Genomic DNA, 18,731 nt, shown 5'->3' on the forward strand with positions numbered 1-18,731 from the left:
GAATTTCCTTAGGAAGTTCCTTCAAGAATTCTATCGGAAGTTCCTCCAGGAATTTTCTCAGGTCAGAAGTTCCTTCAGGAATACCTTCGGAAGTTCCTCCGGGAATTCCTTCGAATATTTTTCCAGGAATTCCTTCGGGAGTTCCTCCAGGTTTTTCTTCGGAAAATTCTTTAAGAAATTCCACCAGCGATTCCTTCAGAAGGTTTTCCAGCAATTCTTTTGGAAGTTCCTCCAGGAATTCCTAGAGGAACTTCCGGAGGAATTCCTAGAGGAACTTCCGCAGGAATTCCTAGAGGAACTTCCGCAGGAATTCCTAGAGGAACTTCCGGAGGTATTCCTAGAGGACCTTCCGGAGGAATGCCTAGAGGAACTTCCGGAGGAATTCCTAGAGGAACTTCCGGAGGAATTCCTAGAGGAACTTCCGGAGGAATTCCTAGAGGAACTTCCGGAGGAATTCCTAGAGGAACTTCCGGAGGAATTCCTAGAGGAACTTCCGGAGGAATTCCTAGAGGAACTTCCGGAGGAATTCCTAGAGGACCTTCCGGAGGAATGCCTAGAGGAACTTCCGGAGGAATTCCTGGAGGAACTTCCGGAGGAATTCCTGGAGGAACTTCCGGAGGAATTCCTAGAGGAACTTCCGGAGGAATTCCTACAGGAACTTCCGAAGGAATTCCTAGAGGAACTACCGGAGGAATTCCTAGAGGAGCTTCCGGAGGAATTCCTTGAGGAACTTCCGGAGGAATTCCTGGAGGAACTTCCGGAGGAATTCCTAGAGGAACTTCCGGAGAAATTCCTAGAGGAACTTCCGGAGGAATTCCTAGAGGAACTTCCGGAGGAATTCCTAGAGGAACTTCCGGAGGAATTCCTAGAGGAACTTCCGGAGGAATTCCTAGAGGAACTTCCGGAGGAATTCCTAGAGGAACTTCCGGAGGAATTGCTAGAGGAACTTCCGGAGGAATTCCTAGAGGAACTTCCGGAGGAATTCCTAGAGGAACTTCCGGAGGAATTCCTAGAGGAACTTCCGGAGGAATTCCTAGAGGAACTTCCGGAGGAATTCCTAGAGGAACTTCCGGCGGAATTCCTAGAGGAACTTCCGGAGGAATTCCTAGAGGAACTTCCGGAGGAATTCCTAGAGGAACTTCCGGAGGAATTCCTAGAGGAACTTCCGGAGGAATTCCTAGAGGAACTTCCGGAGGAATTCCTAGAGGAACTTCCGGAGGAATTCCTAGAGGAACTTCCGGAGGAATTCCTAGAGGAACTTCCGGAGGAATTCCTAGAGGAACTTCCGGAGGAATTCCTAGAGGAACTTCCGGGGGAATTCCTAGAGGAACTTCCGGAGGAATTCCTAGAGGAACTTCCGGAGGAATTCCTAGAGGAACTTCTGGGGGAATTCCTAGAGGAACTTCCGGAGGAATTCCTAGAGGAACTTCGGAGGAATTCCTGGAAGAACTTCTGGGGAAATTCCTGGAGGAACTTCTGGAGAAATTCCTAGAGGAACTTCCGGAGGAAGTCCTAGAGGAACTTCTGGAGGAATTCCTGGAGGAACTCCAGGGGGAATTCCTAAAGGAACTTCCGAAGGAATTCTTAGAGGAACTTCCGGAGGAACGTCTAGAAGAACTTCCGGAGGAACTTCGGGATGAATTCCCAGAGGAACTTCTGGAGGAATTCTCAGGGAACTTCTGGAGGAATTTTCAGGGAACTTCCGGAGGAATTCTCAGGGAACTTACGGAGGAATTCCTAGAGGAACTTCCGGAGGAAGTCCTATAGAAATTTTTCGGAGGAATTCCCGAATCAATTTGCGGAGGAATTCCTGAAGTAACTTCCGGAGGAATAGTTGGAGTAACTTTCGGAGGAATTTTTGGAGCTAGGGATGATCCATTAATTATGTAACGCAAAAATTGGGCATTTTCAACCCCCCCTTCCCCCTCCTCCCCTCTCCGGAGGAACTTCCGGAGGAATTCCTAGAGGAACTTCCGGAGGAATTCCTAGAGGATCTTCCGGAGGAATTCCTAGAGGAACTTCCGTAAGAATTTCTAGACAAACTTCCGGAGGAATTCCTAGAAGAACTTCCGGAGGAATTCCTAGAAGAACTTCTGGAAATATTTCTAGAGGAACTTCCGGAGGAATTCCTAGAGGAACTTCCGGAAGAATTCCTAGAGGAACTTCCGGAGGAATTCCTAGAGAAACTTCCGGAGGAATTCCTAGAGGAACTTCCGGAGGAATTCCTAGAGGAACTTCCGGAGGAATTCCTAGAGGAACTTCCGGAGGAATTCCTAGAGGAACTTCAGAGGAATTCCTGGAAGAACTTCTGGGGAAATTCCTGGAGGAACTTCTGGAGGAATTCCTAAAGGAACTTCTGGAGAAATTCTTAGAGGAACTTCCGGAGGAAGTCCTAGAGGAACTTCTGGAGGAATTCCTGGAGGAACTCCAGGGGGAATTCCTAAAGGATCTTCCGAAGGAATTCTTAGAGGAACTTCCGGAGGAATGTCTAGAAGAACTTCCGGAGGAACTTCGGGATGAATTCCCAGAGGAACTTCTGGAGGAATTCTCAGGGAACTTCTGGAGGAATTTTCAGGGAACTTACGGAGGAATTCCTAGAGGAACTTCCGGAGGAAGTCCTATAGAAATTTCCGGAGGAATTCCCGAATCAATTTGCGGAGGAATTCCTGGAGTAACTTCCGGAGGAATAGTTGGAGTAACTTTCGGAGGAATTTTTGGAGCCAGGGATGATCCATTAATTATGTAACGCAAAAATTGGGCATTTTCAATCCCCGTTCCCCCCCTCCTCCCCTCTCCCCTATGTCATACTTTTTGTATGAAACATCTGAAATTTTTATATGGATCGTCACACTTCGACCAAACCCTCCTCCCCCCTCTAAGCGTTACGTTATTTGTGGACGCTTCCTTACTTCCGGTGGAATTCCTAGAGGATCTTCCGGAGAATTTTTATTTTTCTAAATAATACTGTAAACAACAATGATTTTCATTAAATAACTTGTCAAAAATTTTGTAAGCCTTCTCGGCAAGAAAATACGAGTTTCGTTCACGTATTTTGTCTTTTCAATGCATTAACTGATTGATATTTGTGAAACTAATTTAAAAAAATGAAAATAAAAAAAAACGATTTTTTCACATTTCTTATTTCGCCCCAAAATTCACCAGTGGGGTAATGAAATCGGGATATTACTGTCTAATTTGGGTGTGCTTTATGTTTTTTTACCATTTTAAAATTTTTGAACAGCCATGCTGTGCATTTTAAATCCATAATGGTCGGATATAAAAATTGTATTTATACGAAGCTCACAGCAATCTTTTTCATTTAAAAAAAATCACAGCGACTTAAACTAGCAAACATATTCACAACTTTTGGTATAATACAGCTAAGTTTCTTATTGAGGGCATACATACAGCAATTATTAGGTACGATCACTTTTCCGTCGTTTCTCCGAGCGATCAAAATTAACTCCCAGGTAGAGTTTGGGTTTTCCTCTTTCCACTGCTAGCCTGCGGCTCTCCACTTCTTTGACATTTTGCTTCACAACGAAAACACCGTCAACTGAGCTCCGGCACGACAATCTATGAGTGGTAGATTTTAAAAAGCATCCAGCAAAATACTCGTTGAACACTAGTTCTTTAAATCCGGTGATTACTGCAACAATAAAAAGACTTGCATGGGAACAGTTCAAAATTCCAATGAATTTACCGCTGATCTGGAACTTACCTTCATGATACAATTAATTTTTCAGTCGAACCAAACGTGTGCATAATTTGATTTTTAAAATGAGACTCGATCTCCGCACTACATAGTCTAAAATTAATAAACACTCGAAAAGAACTTTGTTCAAACCTCAAAAAGTTTTCTCCGCGCACCGACATGTTTGCCAACAACAACAACAAGCGAGGATTTAATCTGACTGACAGTTCGTTTCGAGCAGCGGGCTTGGGTGCGATCACATCATTGTTCAGCGATATCACGTTGATTTAACATAATAACCAACCTAATTATGTAATATTACGCTTCTTTTCCAACTGACATGATGTGCATCATTTTATGTGTAGTAAATTACTGTTTTATAGAGGTAATTTTACGTATTTTGTGCGTAGCTGAAAAAAATATTTTGCCCGTTAGATTTTACGTTCAGTTGTGTAATTGTACACCGATTTGACGTGAAAATACATCAAATCGGCTATTACATTGATTTTTGGAGTACATTGACCAAGATTACGTCACGGGATATTAATATTTTTTTTGCTGTGCACAATCTTCAATGTTTGGCTCCGGCACAATAGAAAATTTTGGCTTCAGTTTGACAACCAAATCGATTCTATCCGCACCACCCAGATCATGAGGCTAGCACGATGATACTTTTATGCCCAGGGAAGTCGAGACAATTTCCAATCCGAAAATTGCCTAGACCGGCACCGGGAATCGAATATCCAGCCACCCTCAGCATGGTCTTGCTTTGTAGCCGCGCGTCTTACCGCACGGCTAAGGAGGGCCCCATCAATGTATTAATATTCAAAATCGGTGGTTGCAAACCTGGCGGAAAAAAGTTTTCAAAAAGAAATCCAAGATGGCGGCCATATTCAATATGGCTGCCTTTATTTTTATTATTGGAAATTGAGCATACACGCTTCATCTTTCCAACGATATACTGATCTCTATGATCGGTTAAGAAATGTTGGAGTTATGACAAAATCGAGGGGTCCATGATTTCATGTATAACTATCGAGGGGTTTATCTTTCTGAAGAATTTAACTCGGATCCTTAATATACACGCCAAAAACTTTCGAATGAACTTAAATTTAGGAATTTTTAAGAACCTCGTGCAAATAGTGGCCCGGTCTCAGCGAGAATTACTCAATTATTAAAGAAGCTTTGTTGGGATTTTCCCCAGGTGGATGGTCACTTGCCGACTCTGTGGCGTAATCATATGCGCTCGTATTTGCCAACACATGGTTTGCACGTTGATCTGTTGGTCTAGAACATTCTTTGCTTCGCGAGCGCAAGAGAATTTTGAAGCTAGAAGAGCTCTTTGTTTTTCTGGAAAAGCGGTACAACGGAATGTTAGAAAATTTCAAATTTTGTAGGGAAAGGTGATCGGTTGCCGGCACAGGTTGGTTGTCGGCACCACGTCGTAACTTTTGACAGAAAACAGATGTGGTCATTCTGACATTTGCCATACGCGTGCTATGTAAGCACGATCTTGTTGTGCCTATTCCCGAAGCATATAGATGCTTTTGTTTCGTTTTACAGAGAAAACACTTTTTTGTCAAGTGAAAACCCACTCGAAATGGTTAGCCCATTACATATTTACAAAGCAAATTTACTCTATTTTGTGATTCAATATTGAATGCCACCGTAGCGGTCACACTTTAACTATTATTTTTATTGTTCAAAAGGGTTACTTATTTCGGTTGTCGGCACCCAGGTGATTATCAAGAGAAATCATCAGTTTATTGCCTAATTTTAGGCTATAAGCCAAATTGTTAGCAAAACTAACAATTTTTGAAATATTTATAAAATGTGTATAATGTACTTAAATGTAATAAATTTCATTGATATTAACACAATAAATCTTGATGTTTCCAGCCATAATGCCCCCACTTCATAGTTTTTCATTTTGAGTGGGTTTTTAGGGCGCCGACAACCGACCACCTTTTTCGAAACGCCATAAAGTCAACGCTTAACAAAATTGGTAATAAAATTCTTCCAATAGATGAAATAAAACAAATCTCTCCACTAGTTATTAGCTTATGCCCATATGCTTCCATTGGTATGCAAATATCACCACATTGCGCAATTGGACGAAAGTTATGGACCAAAAACAAAAGGGTGCCGACAACCGACCACCTTCCCCTACTATTTACAAAAACTATTGATTAAACTACTTTCTATATTTCAATCAAATTTATAGTCAATTATACTAAATATTTACAAAACTGTGCGTTACAGTTACAGAATTTGTGCGAAATGCTCAATGCTAATGCTAATGCTAATGTCTTATTCAGCCGAATTTCCTTTTCGGCCAAATGTCTTTTTCGGCAAATGTCTTATTCGGCCAAATGTCCTATTCGGCCAAATTTCCTATTCGACCAAATGTCCTTTTCGGCCAAATGTCCTATTCCCCCAAATGTTCTATTCGACCAAATGTTCTATTCGGAATATTCCTGGATAGATATCATCGCCAGGAGCTATCGTAGTAGTACATCGACTCTGACCACTGCACTGTCTGGTGTTAGTTAAATTGCGTACATCCGTGATCAACAATGCTAGAACAACTGAAGCAACTTGCTGTCCAACCTCTTGAGATCTGTTAGAATACAGTCAAACAGGCATCACAACGCAGTGGAAAGCAATGTTGGATATGTAAAACGAAGTTGGTGGAGCGACGAAGAGAGCACACATATTCATGAGAAAATGGACGCGGCAATGGACCCAGCAGAATGTGGAAGGCTAGAGACAGAAACGGAGACGTCGGACGAACATAAGGTGATCGAAAGGTAGAAGGATAACTTTGATAATTACCTAAATTGCACTTATAGTACAGCTTCTACTTTAAGCGAAGTTAAGGATGCCATCCATTAGCGCAAGAACAATAAGCAGCAGCTGGTAAGGATGGTATCAGAACTTAGAAAAATAGCCCCGAAAAAGCGGATCACAGATCGTTAACGACTACTCGATAAATCTTTACTGTACGACATAATTTTTAGAAATTGGCCGCGAATATCTGGCCCCAATACTCAATCTCTTTATTGATTTCAAGTGGGCATACGATAGTATAGATCGCGAAGAGATATGGACGAGAACAGCTTTCCCAAGAAGCTTACAACGCTCACACAAAAGCCACACTGTATGATGTACCAAATTGCGTGAAACCAAAGAGCAAACATTAATTCGAGAGCGTAAACAAAGGTTGAAAAAGCGGCAACGAAATCTGCAAGCACTGTAAGCTTTGGATTTGAATTCTGCAGGTCTTCACAACAGGGGTAAATCCGGAAGCTTGTGGCGAGGAGGCTTCAACAAAGAAATCAAGTAGCCGATAGCAATCGCACCTGGGCCCAAATCAAGCCTAAAGCGAGCAATCACCAAGGATCGAAATTTTTTACGTGGGCTCTATGTATTAGAGTCGGGCGCAGCAAACTTCATTCAATCAAGTGAGATCAAGGTTTTTATGAAGTATTTTGGGATCCCAACCAACTGTGCAATTTTGCTCCCAGCGGCTTCAATTTATCCTCAATCACGTCACTCATTACGTAAGTTTTTGCTAAAGAAGGTACATTGCTGGAACGTTTACAAAAAATGTTATAACGTTTCGCAGATTGATTGTTTGAGCCATATGCAATAATTCAATAATTCTGCTATCACTACCGGGCAACCTATAGTTGTTAGAGGACAAAATCTGTTTTCCTTCTTGTCCGGATTTTTACTTTGAGAAATATTTCCGAATAACTCTAATCAACTCCCCAGCGCTATAAGATCAATAATATTAAAATAACACGCAGTTAAATTATTGATCCACGTAGTTTGGCAGAATAAACGATTGTTTGCATATGGTTTGTACAATCAAACTTCGAAGCGTTATAACTTTTGACTTTGGACAACGTCTTACCCGAAGATACTGGGTGTCAAATCAGCATCTAAAATAGGGGACCGTCACGAAATCATTTATATATCAATCGACTCGGAAACTCTCCAACAATTTGTCAATTTCATTGAAACTTTTGATTATTTACGATAAAGTATTGAAAAATTTAATTCTTGTCCTACTCAGTAAAAATATCAGAACCAACCAACCACGTACATGCATTTCCAACACGGACATCAGAATGATGTAAGTTACGGGCTTCTGACCCATTGTTTCATTTTCTCTGGGTATAAAATGTTTCGCGCTCGCGCGCCATTTCTTTCCGATGTTCCACGATGAGTGGTAACGGAGAGCAGACAGAACGATGGCGTTGGTAGTGGTTCCAGCATCTATGACGATGGTTTCTGTATCTGAAGCGGTTTAGCGGCAAACTATCGAGTGGCTATCGTCGGCGTCAGCAGCACTCCAGTGGAATTTTCTCCCATAGTTCAGGATCTGTTTTGTTGCAGTTTATTGGGAAGGCGCATTAATGAAAATAAATCGCATTATTGAGTTGCCGGGAAAGAGGCTAAGACCGAAAAATGGGGTCTGTTTTATTTCTTCATGTACGCTCAGTACCGACGATACGCATTACCCATCATTTGCCAACCCCACTATTAATAACATTAAGCTAAATATTCTAAATGATTCACGGAATAGACTAACGCAAAATGAACTCCCCCAAGAAATTATGACGTTTGAGCGGGTCGCATAATAAACGCAAAATGAACTTTTGTTCGAGAAGACGACCCGCTCAAATGTCAAAATCCATCAGGTGAGTGAATTTGATGAACTCCTGCACAGGTCTATATGGAGATTGCATCTGTGTTTGGTTTCGCTTACTAGCACTAGTACCAACCTACACTGCTACAATCGATCTAATAGCTGGTCGCAGTGGCACACTCTAACAGGAGTAAAAAACAATCTCTACCCTTCAACCTATGGACTTAACCACGAGCGTCTTCTTTTTCCAGGATTCTTCTTCTTTTCGCTCGAAAAAATGACATCCGCTGCGGGCCGATGAACATTTGAGTGAATTCGAAGCTTTTAGTTCACCGGATGTTCACGTTGATGTTCATTTTTTGTAAACTTTGCCCTCAGATGAGGTTTTCTTCTTACTGAAAATCGACGCGTGACGTCATCGTGGTTTAGTCCATATGCTCGGCTTGTTTCAAAGCAACCATTCTAAATATTTTCAACACTTTCAGCAAAGTGTCACAGAGTACCATTATTGGAACACGTGTTTCTGGTTGTAACATTTAGGTCAATTGTATGACACACAATGGTGTGCTAAATGATGTGATTAATGAAATTTTCTGCTACCCATATAGAACTGATATGAATTTTATTGCATTGTGTATTTTGTCTATGCTTTGAGATTTTTTTTAAGTCGATCTGAATTATGAATGTGAGTACATTCTACCGAAGAATGATGCTTTTCCTTGGCAGATAAATGTCAGATACCGAAAGTTTCTAATCCGCGCGTTATATGGATCATGTTTGCCCTGTTATAGTTGAAGTACCGCATTATGCATATAAATAAATGTTTCATTTTAAATATCATTACATTTTTTTCTCATCAACAGGGATCCTGCATCCTGCTCAGTTTTGTGATAAAGGCTGAAGTGAAGCACGGATCGGAGTCCACCAGTAGTAAATCCAGTACCAAAAATAGTTCAGATGACAACTGTTGTTCGGGATCAATAAATAGTCCGTTAAGTTGTAAGTTCACAACCGCAAACCCCCACCAAAGCGGTGTCATCAATAACCGAGATCACCCTTTGTGCTCTTATGCTTCCACAGTTTATACAACCCAAGATCTAGATAAGGATAATGAATGTCTCCCTTCGGGGGGCAAAACAACGAAAATTCCGCTGACAATACTGCCCTCGCCTCACTCGCAGCAACAAATGGTCCAGTCGTCAGCACAGCCTCAGCAACATCAAACGCAGCTGCCCACGCATATCACCACCATCGAGCCATGTATTCATGGCGACGGCCACAGCATAGAGACCTATTTGGGTGGAAGCATTCCGGGAACGGGAACGGCCACCATTTGTAATATTGTATCCCACGAATACGAGGCCTCTCCTGCGGTGGCGGCGGCGGTGGGTTCCGTTGGTTTATGCAATTTCAATGCAAAAACCCGTTGCTATGAGATGATGGGACAGCAGCATCACCCGGCCAGCAGTGGGCTCTCGGTGGACAATCCCAGCATTTTAACAACGTCAGCAGTGCCTCCCGTGTCCGGCGGTGTGATAGGTCAGTTCGATTGGCACCAGCAGCAGCATCAGCCCCAGTCGTCCTTGATGGGGATGGTGCCGTGCGGTGGAGTTGGTGACAGTGGTCTGAGGAATGCCTTTCCAGTGCAGTCCGGTAGCAGCGCTGGAATGTGCTTCGTCACTCAACAGCAGGAAACCAATGAATTTGTCGGTGTCGGAGGCTTGGACATACTGAAAGGCGTCGGACAAGGTAATTTATTCATAATGCTTTGCTTTTGGTGTTCTTCGTCGAATCAATCAGTGCCAGGTTCATAAGTGATAAGATATAGCATTATTTGGACTTTGGTTGCCAAATTCTACGGAGTGGCCCCAGGCTTTTGCATTTGGATAAAACAGAGACGAACGTTGTTTGAAAATATTAGAACAATCGGATGTTTCATAAGTTAGCGTATTTGATTTAAAGTTTGTGTAAAAGGCAAAGCTTTAATTTCAAATTTATGAGTGTTGGCACTTAATACATTTGTTCAGGTTTAATGCCTTGAATATGATTTTTAAAAGTTCACTTTTTAATCTAGCACAGCGGTTCTCAACCTTTTTCTGGAGAAGTACCCCTTCGAGCTTTTACATTCATTGAGGTACCTTACCCCCACCCTACGGGATATATTGCACTCCAGAAAGTTGTCTAAAATTTTCGCTGCTCTGTGAACCTTTTCAATTTAAATTAGGTTCATTCATACTTTAAGGATTTTTGGAAGCTTCCGAGTCTCTTTAAAGGAGGCATTTGAGCCTCTTGAAAGTACCCAGCAAACACGAGATCGTATATCATAGCGAATAAGGGTACAATGTAAAACACGGCCGACTACGGTTTCCGATGCTCTTAAAAGGAGGCTTCCGAGCCTCTTGAAAGGAGGCTTCCGAGCCTCTCGAAAGGAAGCTTCCGAGCCTCTTGAAAGGAAGCTTCCGAGCCTCTTGAAAGGAAGCTTCCGAGCCTCCTGAAAGGAGGCTTCCGAGCCTCTTGAAAGGAGGCTTCCGAGCCTCTTGAAAGGAGGCTTCCGAGCCTCTTGAAAGGAGGCTTCCGAGCCTCTTGAAAGGAGGCTTCCGAGCCTCTTGAAAGGAGGCTTCCGAGCCTCTTGAAAGGAGGCTTCTGAGCCTCTTGAAAGGAGGCTTCCAGGCCTCTTGAAAGGAGGCCTGAGCCTCTTGAAAGGAGGCTGCCGAGCCTCTTGAAAGAAGGCTTCTGAGTCTCTTGAAAGAAGGCTTGAGCCTCTTGAAATGAGGCTCTGAGCCTCTTGAAGGAGGCTTGAGCCTCTTGAAAGGAGGCTTCCGAGCCTCTTGAAAGGAGGCTTCTGAGCCTCTTGAAAGGAGGCTTCTGAGGCCTCTTGAAAGGAGGCTTGAGCCTCTTGAGGAGGCCTGAGCCTCTTGAAAGGAGGCTTCTGAGCCTCTTGAAAGGAGGCTTCTGAGGCCTCTTGAAAGGAGGCTCTGAGCTCTCTTGAAAGGAGGCTTGAGCCTCTTGAAAGGAGGCTCTGAGCCTCTTGAAAGGAGGCTTCTGAGGCCTCTTGAAAGGAGGCTTCTGAGCCTCTTGAAAGGAGGCTTCTGAGCCTCTTGAAAGGAGGCTCTGAGCCTCTTGAAAGGAGGCTCTGAGCCTCTTGAAAGGAGGCTGGGCCTCTTGAAGGAGGCTTCCGAGCCTCTTGAAAGGAGGCTTCTGAGCCTCTTGAAAGGAGGCTTCTGGGCCTCTTGAAGGAGGCTTGAGGCCTCTTGAAAGGAGGCTTCCAGGCCTCTTGAAAGGAGGCTGAGCCTCTTGAAAGGAAGCCTGAGGCCTCTTGAAAGGAGGGCTGAGCCTCTTGAAGGGAGGCTTCCGGAGCCTCTTGAAAGGAGGCTTCCGGGCCTCTTGAAAGGAGGCTTCCAGGCCTCTTGAAAGGAGGCTTCCTGAGCCTCTTGAAAGGAGGCTTCTGAGCCTCTTGAAAGGAGGCTTGAGCCTCTTGAAAGGAGGCTTCTGAGCCTCTTGAAGGGCTTCCAGGCCTCTTGAAGGAGGCTCTGAGCCTTCTTGAAAGGAGGCTTCTGAGCCTCTTGAAAGGAGGCTTCCTGAGCCTCTTGAAAGGAGGCTCTGAGCCTCTTGAAAGGAGGCTTCTGAGGCCTCTTGAAAGGAGGCTTCTGAGCCTCTTAAAAGGAGCGTTTCCAAGCCTCTTGAAATGTGGCTTCTGAGCCACTTGAAGGGCTTCTGAGCCTCTTGAAAGGAGGCTCTGAGCCTCTTGAAAGAAGGCTTCCTGAGCCTCTTGAAAGGAGGCTTGAGGCCTCTTGAAAGGAGACTACTGAGCCTCTTTAAAGGAGGCTTCTGAGCCTCTTGAAAGGAGGCTTCCAGGCCTCTTGAAAGGAGGCTTCCTGAGCCTCTTGAAAGAAGGCTGAGCCTCTTGAAAGAAGGCTTCCGAGGCCTCTTGAAAGGAGGCTTCTGAGCCTCTTGAAAGGAGGCCTGGAGCCTCTTGAAAGAAGGCTTCCGGAGCCTCTTGAAAGAAGGCCTGAGCCTCTTGAAAGGAGGCTTCCGAGCCTCTTGAAAGGAGGCTTCCGAGCCTCTTGAAAGAAGGCTTCCGAGCCTCTTGAAAGGAGGCTTCCGAGCCTCTTGAAAGGAGGCTTCCGAGCCTCTTGAAAGGAGGCTTCCGAGCCTCTTGAAAGGAGGCTTCCAAACCTCTTGAAAGGAGGCTTCCGAACCTCTTGAAAGGAGGCTTCCGAAAAGTAAAAATGTCATATAATCTGGGTTCCAGTATGCGCCTTGGGAAACACTAGCTCGATTGGATCAACGGCTCAATTGGATCCATTTGAACTGTTGTGTGTACATATTCGGGGCCCTCCTTAGCCGTGCGGTAAGACGCGCGGCTACAAAGCATGCTGAGGGTGGCTGGGTTCGATTCCCGGTGCCGGTCTAGGCAATTTTCGGATTGGAAATTGTCTCGACTTCCCTGGGCATAACAGTATCATCGTGCTAGCCTCATGATATACGAATGCAAAAATGGTAACCTGGCTTAGAAACCTCGCAGTTAATAACTGTGGAAGTGCTTAGTGAACACTAAGTTGCGAGGCGGCTCTGTCCCAGTGTGGGGATGTAATTCCAATAAGTAGAAGAAGAAGTGTACATATTCTATTGTTCTATCCGCCTGTGAAGTGACTATAGATAACCCGGAAATACTGGCAGAAACATCAATCTTTGAACCGAAATAACCTTTTTATAGACGTTCCAGAATTGTATATTCTTCGGCATATAAAAGATTATTTATTGACGTATTAACTCATGAGTTACACAATATACGATAAATTGAAGCATCCGTGAACAATAATGTAAAGAACATATATTTTCCCATAGTATTTTCTATACAAACATTAGACTCGATGCAGAAAGCAGCCAATCGGGCCCATCTTCTGCATAGTTGATCGGGGTCGCAAAACGCTTCAGACAAACTTTGATTACGAAATACCATGTCATTCGGTTGTAATGCGTGCAAATAATTAACATTCGAGGACGGACACATGGATCCTGTTTAAATGAGACATGTCTCATTAAAGTGCTGTTTTTTTACTTTGCCTGTTTCTCATCTCTTTTGATGCAGAAGAAAAGCATCACCACTGATTCCGTTTATCCTGCGAGTAGTAAACTTCAAACTGAGAGAAGTACCTCCAACGATAACCCAACTGTCCTCACAACTCTTTTTTCTGCCTTTACAGCATCTATGCCACGAGCACATGTTGAAGGTGCGCTATAATGAGTCTGTTTTGCGACGGTATCAGCTATCTCATTAAGGCATACTTCAGTAATGACTTTCAAAGGCAGTACTAACGGGCATCAACGGGCCAGTCCCACAGAGGTACGGAAAAAAAGTCGAATACTGCAACACTCCTACCACTAACAATCCTGGCTTCATATCTATGCTGTTATTTGCGTCCATAATCTTACCACTAATTATATAACCGGAAAGGTTGCTCATTAAAAAGTTTCATAAAACACCCTAAGTTTGCAGACAGATTTAATGCGACATAAGCAATACGGATTCCGAAAAGTTAATTTCATTCTCGATTAATGGCTTCACGTTGCCATATTTCTCATATTAGGCAAACAAATTTTGAGCAACTGAAATACAGAGCATGTTCTCCCATTTAACAATCATAAACGCTTCACATACAACGTCAGCAATAATTTGTTTCATCTGTTCTCTCTATATTTCAGACAGTATAATTGGAATCCGAAGCAAAGGTTTGGACATCTCCGAACCTGTCACCACTGATAGTAGCCAAAAAGTTTCACCACCTGTGCTGGATTCAATATCCGGTGCGCATCTGTCAGCGGCATCACCTCCAGCAGCATCACATTGTGTTCTGCAACATCACCCATCGCCGCAGCAGCAGCAAACAACGGCGCCGGTAATCGCGCCCGTTCAACCAGTTGGACCACCCTCCACGGCCCCGGTGATAACCGTCACCGGGGCCGAGGATCCGGATCGCATCGACGGAATGCTGGATCGCATATCGCACGATCTGGACTATCTACTGAACCGTACCTCTGAGGTGCCTACCGTAGTACCTATCCAGCTGAGGCCAACTGGTGGCAGCCCTAGTGCATGTAGTAATAGTAGTATTAATAGTAGTTGTAACAACAATGTGAACTCTAGTGGGAGCAGTAGTAGTGGCGGTCCTTCAATCGATAACGCAACCAACCAGGGATCCGGTGACACAATGAAACATACGATGCCACCGCCGCCACCTCCCCCGTGCACGCAAAAAGTGCCACTGATTTCATCTTGCCACAGTGTTCATGAAGTAATAATCGAAGAATCGGAAGAAGTAGATAGCTAAATGGTTGGGGGATTTTGATTTACCGCGATTGGGTCCACTTGGTATAACGACAGCGGTGAAGTGCTCTGGGAATGGATGCCTTTTTGGTTTACTCTTTCTTCCGGGTATCGTATCTTTTTGCCTTTCTCGTACACTAAGTACGAATAAGAATAAGATTATATATTCGCCCCAAACAGGCCCGAAGACCCGACGTGTTATATAGGGGAAGAGACCCCAAAACACCCCCCGATGCACACGACTTATATTTACCATGTTTGAGATAGCCCTAACAAAACGATGTAAAATTCTGTGGGTTAGACAAAAAAAGTGTCAAAATAATAGAAAAGAATGTAGGAAAAACCTAGATTTTCCACATTTTGATGAAACATTTAATATTTCGGCGAGGCAAAACGCCCTAGTGGAACTAACTTACAGTGTACTACGCGTCTCCACGCACTGTCCATACTAGAATGCTGTGTCGCCGACGCGTGGTGCGTTGATCCCTAAGAGCTGCCTGCCAAAAGGCGTTTTGCCTTTTGAGTTTTCCGACTGCGAAATATCACCACTTTTTTTAAATGTGAATGTTATCAATATGATTGAGATTTTTTCTAATCTTAATATGGCATCAGATAGCTATATTGTTTAACTGTTGCATGAGGTAGAAACACCCATGAAAATCGTTATAGCTAAGGCATAAAAGCTGTCTATACTTAATACTTATCTAGGGCATATTGCCCCTCCTTCCCCTACCAATCGACTCGGCTCGACGAATTGACACACGCAGTGGTCCACAACTTAAACCACCGAAAGTTTCTCCGGTAGTTTTGTTATGTCTGGAGAACTTGCCAATTCTAGAAATTAATTCAAGAAAACAGTGACTTATCCTAAATCGTTTGTCGTAGCAATGTGAGGTCAAAACTGAGGAACATTTGTTATTCCGGATGATACTCCAAATTTGCTCCAAAAAATTAAATCCCAAATGATGCATTTTTTTTTGTTTTACTAGGAGTTATGCTTTATACACTGGCCCAGCACGTGTTTAGTAGTTGCCAAACTACCACACGGCAGTGTACCAGAGTGTGGGAATCCACCGGAAACTGCCTTTCAGTTGGTTAAAACACCAGGTTCGAGTCCCGAAGGAAAGTGGTTACCTCCAATACATTTTTCAAATCAAAATCTTCCACATAATGTACATAGTCACATCTGAGTTTTCAGAACATAGTAAATTATTGTCCCAGTAAGAGTGGGCCAATATCCGGGCAATCAACTTTGATTGAACGGAGCCTGAATTCCGTTCTCTTACCTACGCAATGCGGTCAGATCTCAGCTTGACGACCGACTGGCAAGTGGCAAAGCACACATAACCTCTACTTGATCAGTGCATTTGCTGATGAAGAATGTGTGTAGCCGCCAGACATTATAAATATAATGAGAGATATGCGAAAGCGGCCATTTTGAGCCAATCGAGCATTGAGAACTGTCAAAATGTGAGCCAAATTAACATTGTTATTGTTGCAAATCGAGAGATATTGCGATTGTTATGAAAAAGATTTTAAGAAAAGTTTCATCGAATAAACATTTTGTTTTACTTTCGCGACTAGAAGTTATATAGAGTATGCATCGCATTTCGTTCATTTCTATTAAACTTTTATTTTAGTGACTATGCTCATTTAAATACTGGTAATAGATAGACAAACATATCCCAAATTGTTATCAATGGCAAAGTCATATACAAAGCTTCAACGTTTTGCGCTTTGGTAAAGTGCTGGAAGCGCTTGCTAACAAAAGTAACAGCGTTGCTAAGGCCGACGGAGGTATTTCGCTGAGACGAGACCTGCAAAGAGGAAAAAATGTAACTTCAGCTGCTGCCAGTCAACTGCTGTCACGAACTGTCAGGTGCAACCAGCAGCTTTTTGAGTGAAAGTATTGGTATCCCAAATAAAATATTCCACATCATTTTTGCTTTACCATGACTTTTTTACTTTAACGAGTATTCCAAACCTTCCGTTTAGCTTGTTAATAATCAGTAATAAACCTGTGTTTTGTTCCCGGTATAAAAATCCTTATGAAAATGAATTAACATATTTCGTGAATTGGATACACTTTTATTGTGCTCAGAAGGGTCCACCTGGGGCTTAGGTGAAACAGTCAAGTAAACAGTTGAAACTCGATGGTCAACTGTGATGAAAAGAAGAACAAGTGTCAAAACAAGAGAAAAGAAGCAGCGTCTTTGCAGGTCTCGTCTCAGGTATTTCGTAGCTTAGTTGGTTAAAAGCACCAGTTTCAGTACACTAGACTGGTGCTTTTAACCATGGGTCATGGGTTCGAGTCCCATCGATGGAAAGTGGTTACGCCCAATACATTTTTCAAATCAAAATATTCCACATAATGTACATATTCACATCTGAGTTCTCAGAACATAGCAAACTCATGGTCAAGCCGGCTGGTCCAATACCCGGAAAATAGGCAATTAACTTTGATTGAACATTCCAAATTTACTGTCAGTGTCATTCCAATCGAGCAGGAGACCTCTCAAGTCTCAATCCAAAAAAATCGTGCGTAATGTTTGGTAAAGGCTATTTTAATTTTCACAAATACACATATTTTATAATTTTCTGTTCATTATGAGCTAATCAACTCTAACAAATGGTTGGAAGTGAACTCTACTTGTTTATAATGAATTCACAACCTAATTTGGGTTGGTGAACGTGATAAAAATTCAATATTTTTTAATCATGCAAATCTTGTATACCAATCTGAAAAGTTTATTCAGCTTCAGCAGTGTTACACATTTGGGGTTGTCGGTTGATTAGTTTATTCAGGGAGCAGATTTCGCGCCTTTGTTTATAGTAGATTTACCCAACTAACATTTAATGTCAATGTAAATGTTATATCAACTCGTCTATACGGCTGTAAGCTGAATATGTGTGCTATACATATGATCAAAAACTTCTATTCAATGCTTTTACCAGCAAATCTGGTGAATCTATTCAGCTGTTTTTGACGTGCCTGCACACTACTTTACAGCATGTTACACATTTTTTTCTCAATCTTTACTAAACCATTTAGTAATATAATTCGCTTCATTGGCGCTTATTCAGATTGTTTGAATCTGTTAAATAAGTTTTATACAGCCACTGATTTCAATTTGATTAAATATAGAGGAGAGTAAATTTCGGAGATCTTTTCATTTTTTTTGTGAAAACTCAAATATCAATTTTGTTGCTACCTAGATTCGAATTCCTGATCTCCTGATTCAATGGCCGCTGCTCTATCATCACCGTCACTTTGACATATGTAAATAACAAAGAAAATTATGAATGTGCTTCTTCGCATACCCTATAGATTATTTTGCTAACGCTATTTTCGGATTCATGCTGTATAAACGTTAGAAAGAGGCCTACATGCTGCTTTTAGCACATAAGCTTAGAAATTATGCTTTCAGCATTATTTCAACCATTATTCAAACATCTATCAGCATGTTCTGTTGGCTAACTTTTATGCATCATCAATCGCTGAAATTGTTTTTAGGTAACATTTTCTCGATCTGTTTAGATGATACTCTGCTGCTAATCGTTTAACAGTAGCCTTCAACAGAAATATCGCTTCTAAATGGCTTGTTTTCTTACACTATCTGCTAGCATTAATGACAGCGCTTTGTCAGTTGCTATAAGAGCAGGTAAATACCTTTGTAGCTGCATTACAGAAATCAATAGCTCATACACAGCTCCGGCAACAAAAATCAAATGTAAACATTGCGGTTTTGACGTTCCATACTGATAAGCTAGTAAAAGAAGCAGTATAAGGTTTACTTAAACGTTGTGTAATCTTCAAAGATACAGAAGTTGCCTAAAAGTTTCGTTAGTTCATTTATAGTGCCATTACGCTATATTGTTAGTGCAATAACAACAGCGAAAACGTTTTCATTGTGAATGCTACTCACCGTATTATGGGAAGTTGCTAACAAGCAACTCAGTTACATACCTACATGAGCTCTTAACCGGTAAGCTTTGTTGCTTATTCAGACAGAGCTGTTTTATGACTATATGAAAGCTGCATAAACGATAAA

General features: G+C 42.4%; 1 protein-coding gene across 1 annotated transcript in view; it reads left to right on the forward strand.

Moving 5' to 3' along the window:
* The window catches only part of LOC134212578 (uncharacterized), an 896,490-nt gene that overhangs the window by 876,173 nt on the left and 1,586 nt on the right, over positions 1-18,731 (forward strand). The window contains exons 23-25 of the mRNA XM_062690564.1: positions 9,215-9,350; positions 9,432-10,100; positions 14,058-14,647. Of these exons, the coding sequence (XP_062546548.1) occupies positions 9,215-9,350; positions 9,432-10,100; positions 14,058-14,647 (1,395 nt within the window). The remainder of the gene's footprint in view (positions 1-9,214; positions 9,351-9,431; positions 10,101-14,057; positions 14,648-18,731) is intronic.

Source organism: Armigeres subalbatus, chromosome 2 (genome assembly GCF_024139115.2).
Source record: "Armigeres subalbatus isolate Guangzhou_Male chromosome 2, GZ_Asu_2, whole genome shotgun sequence".
Taxonomy (NCBI): domain Eukaryota; kingdom Metazoa; phylum Arthropoda; class Insecta; order Diptera; family Culicidae; genus Armigeres; species Armigeres subalbatus.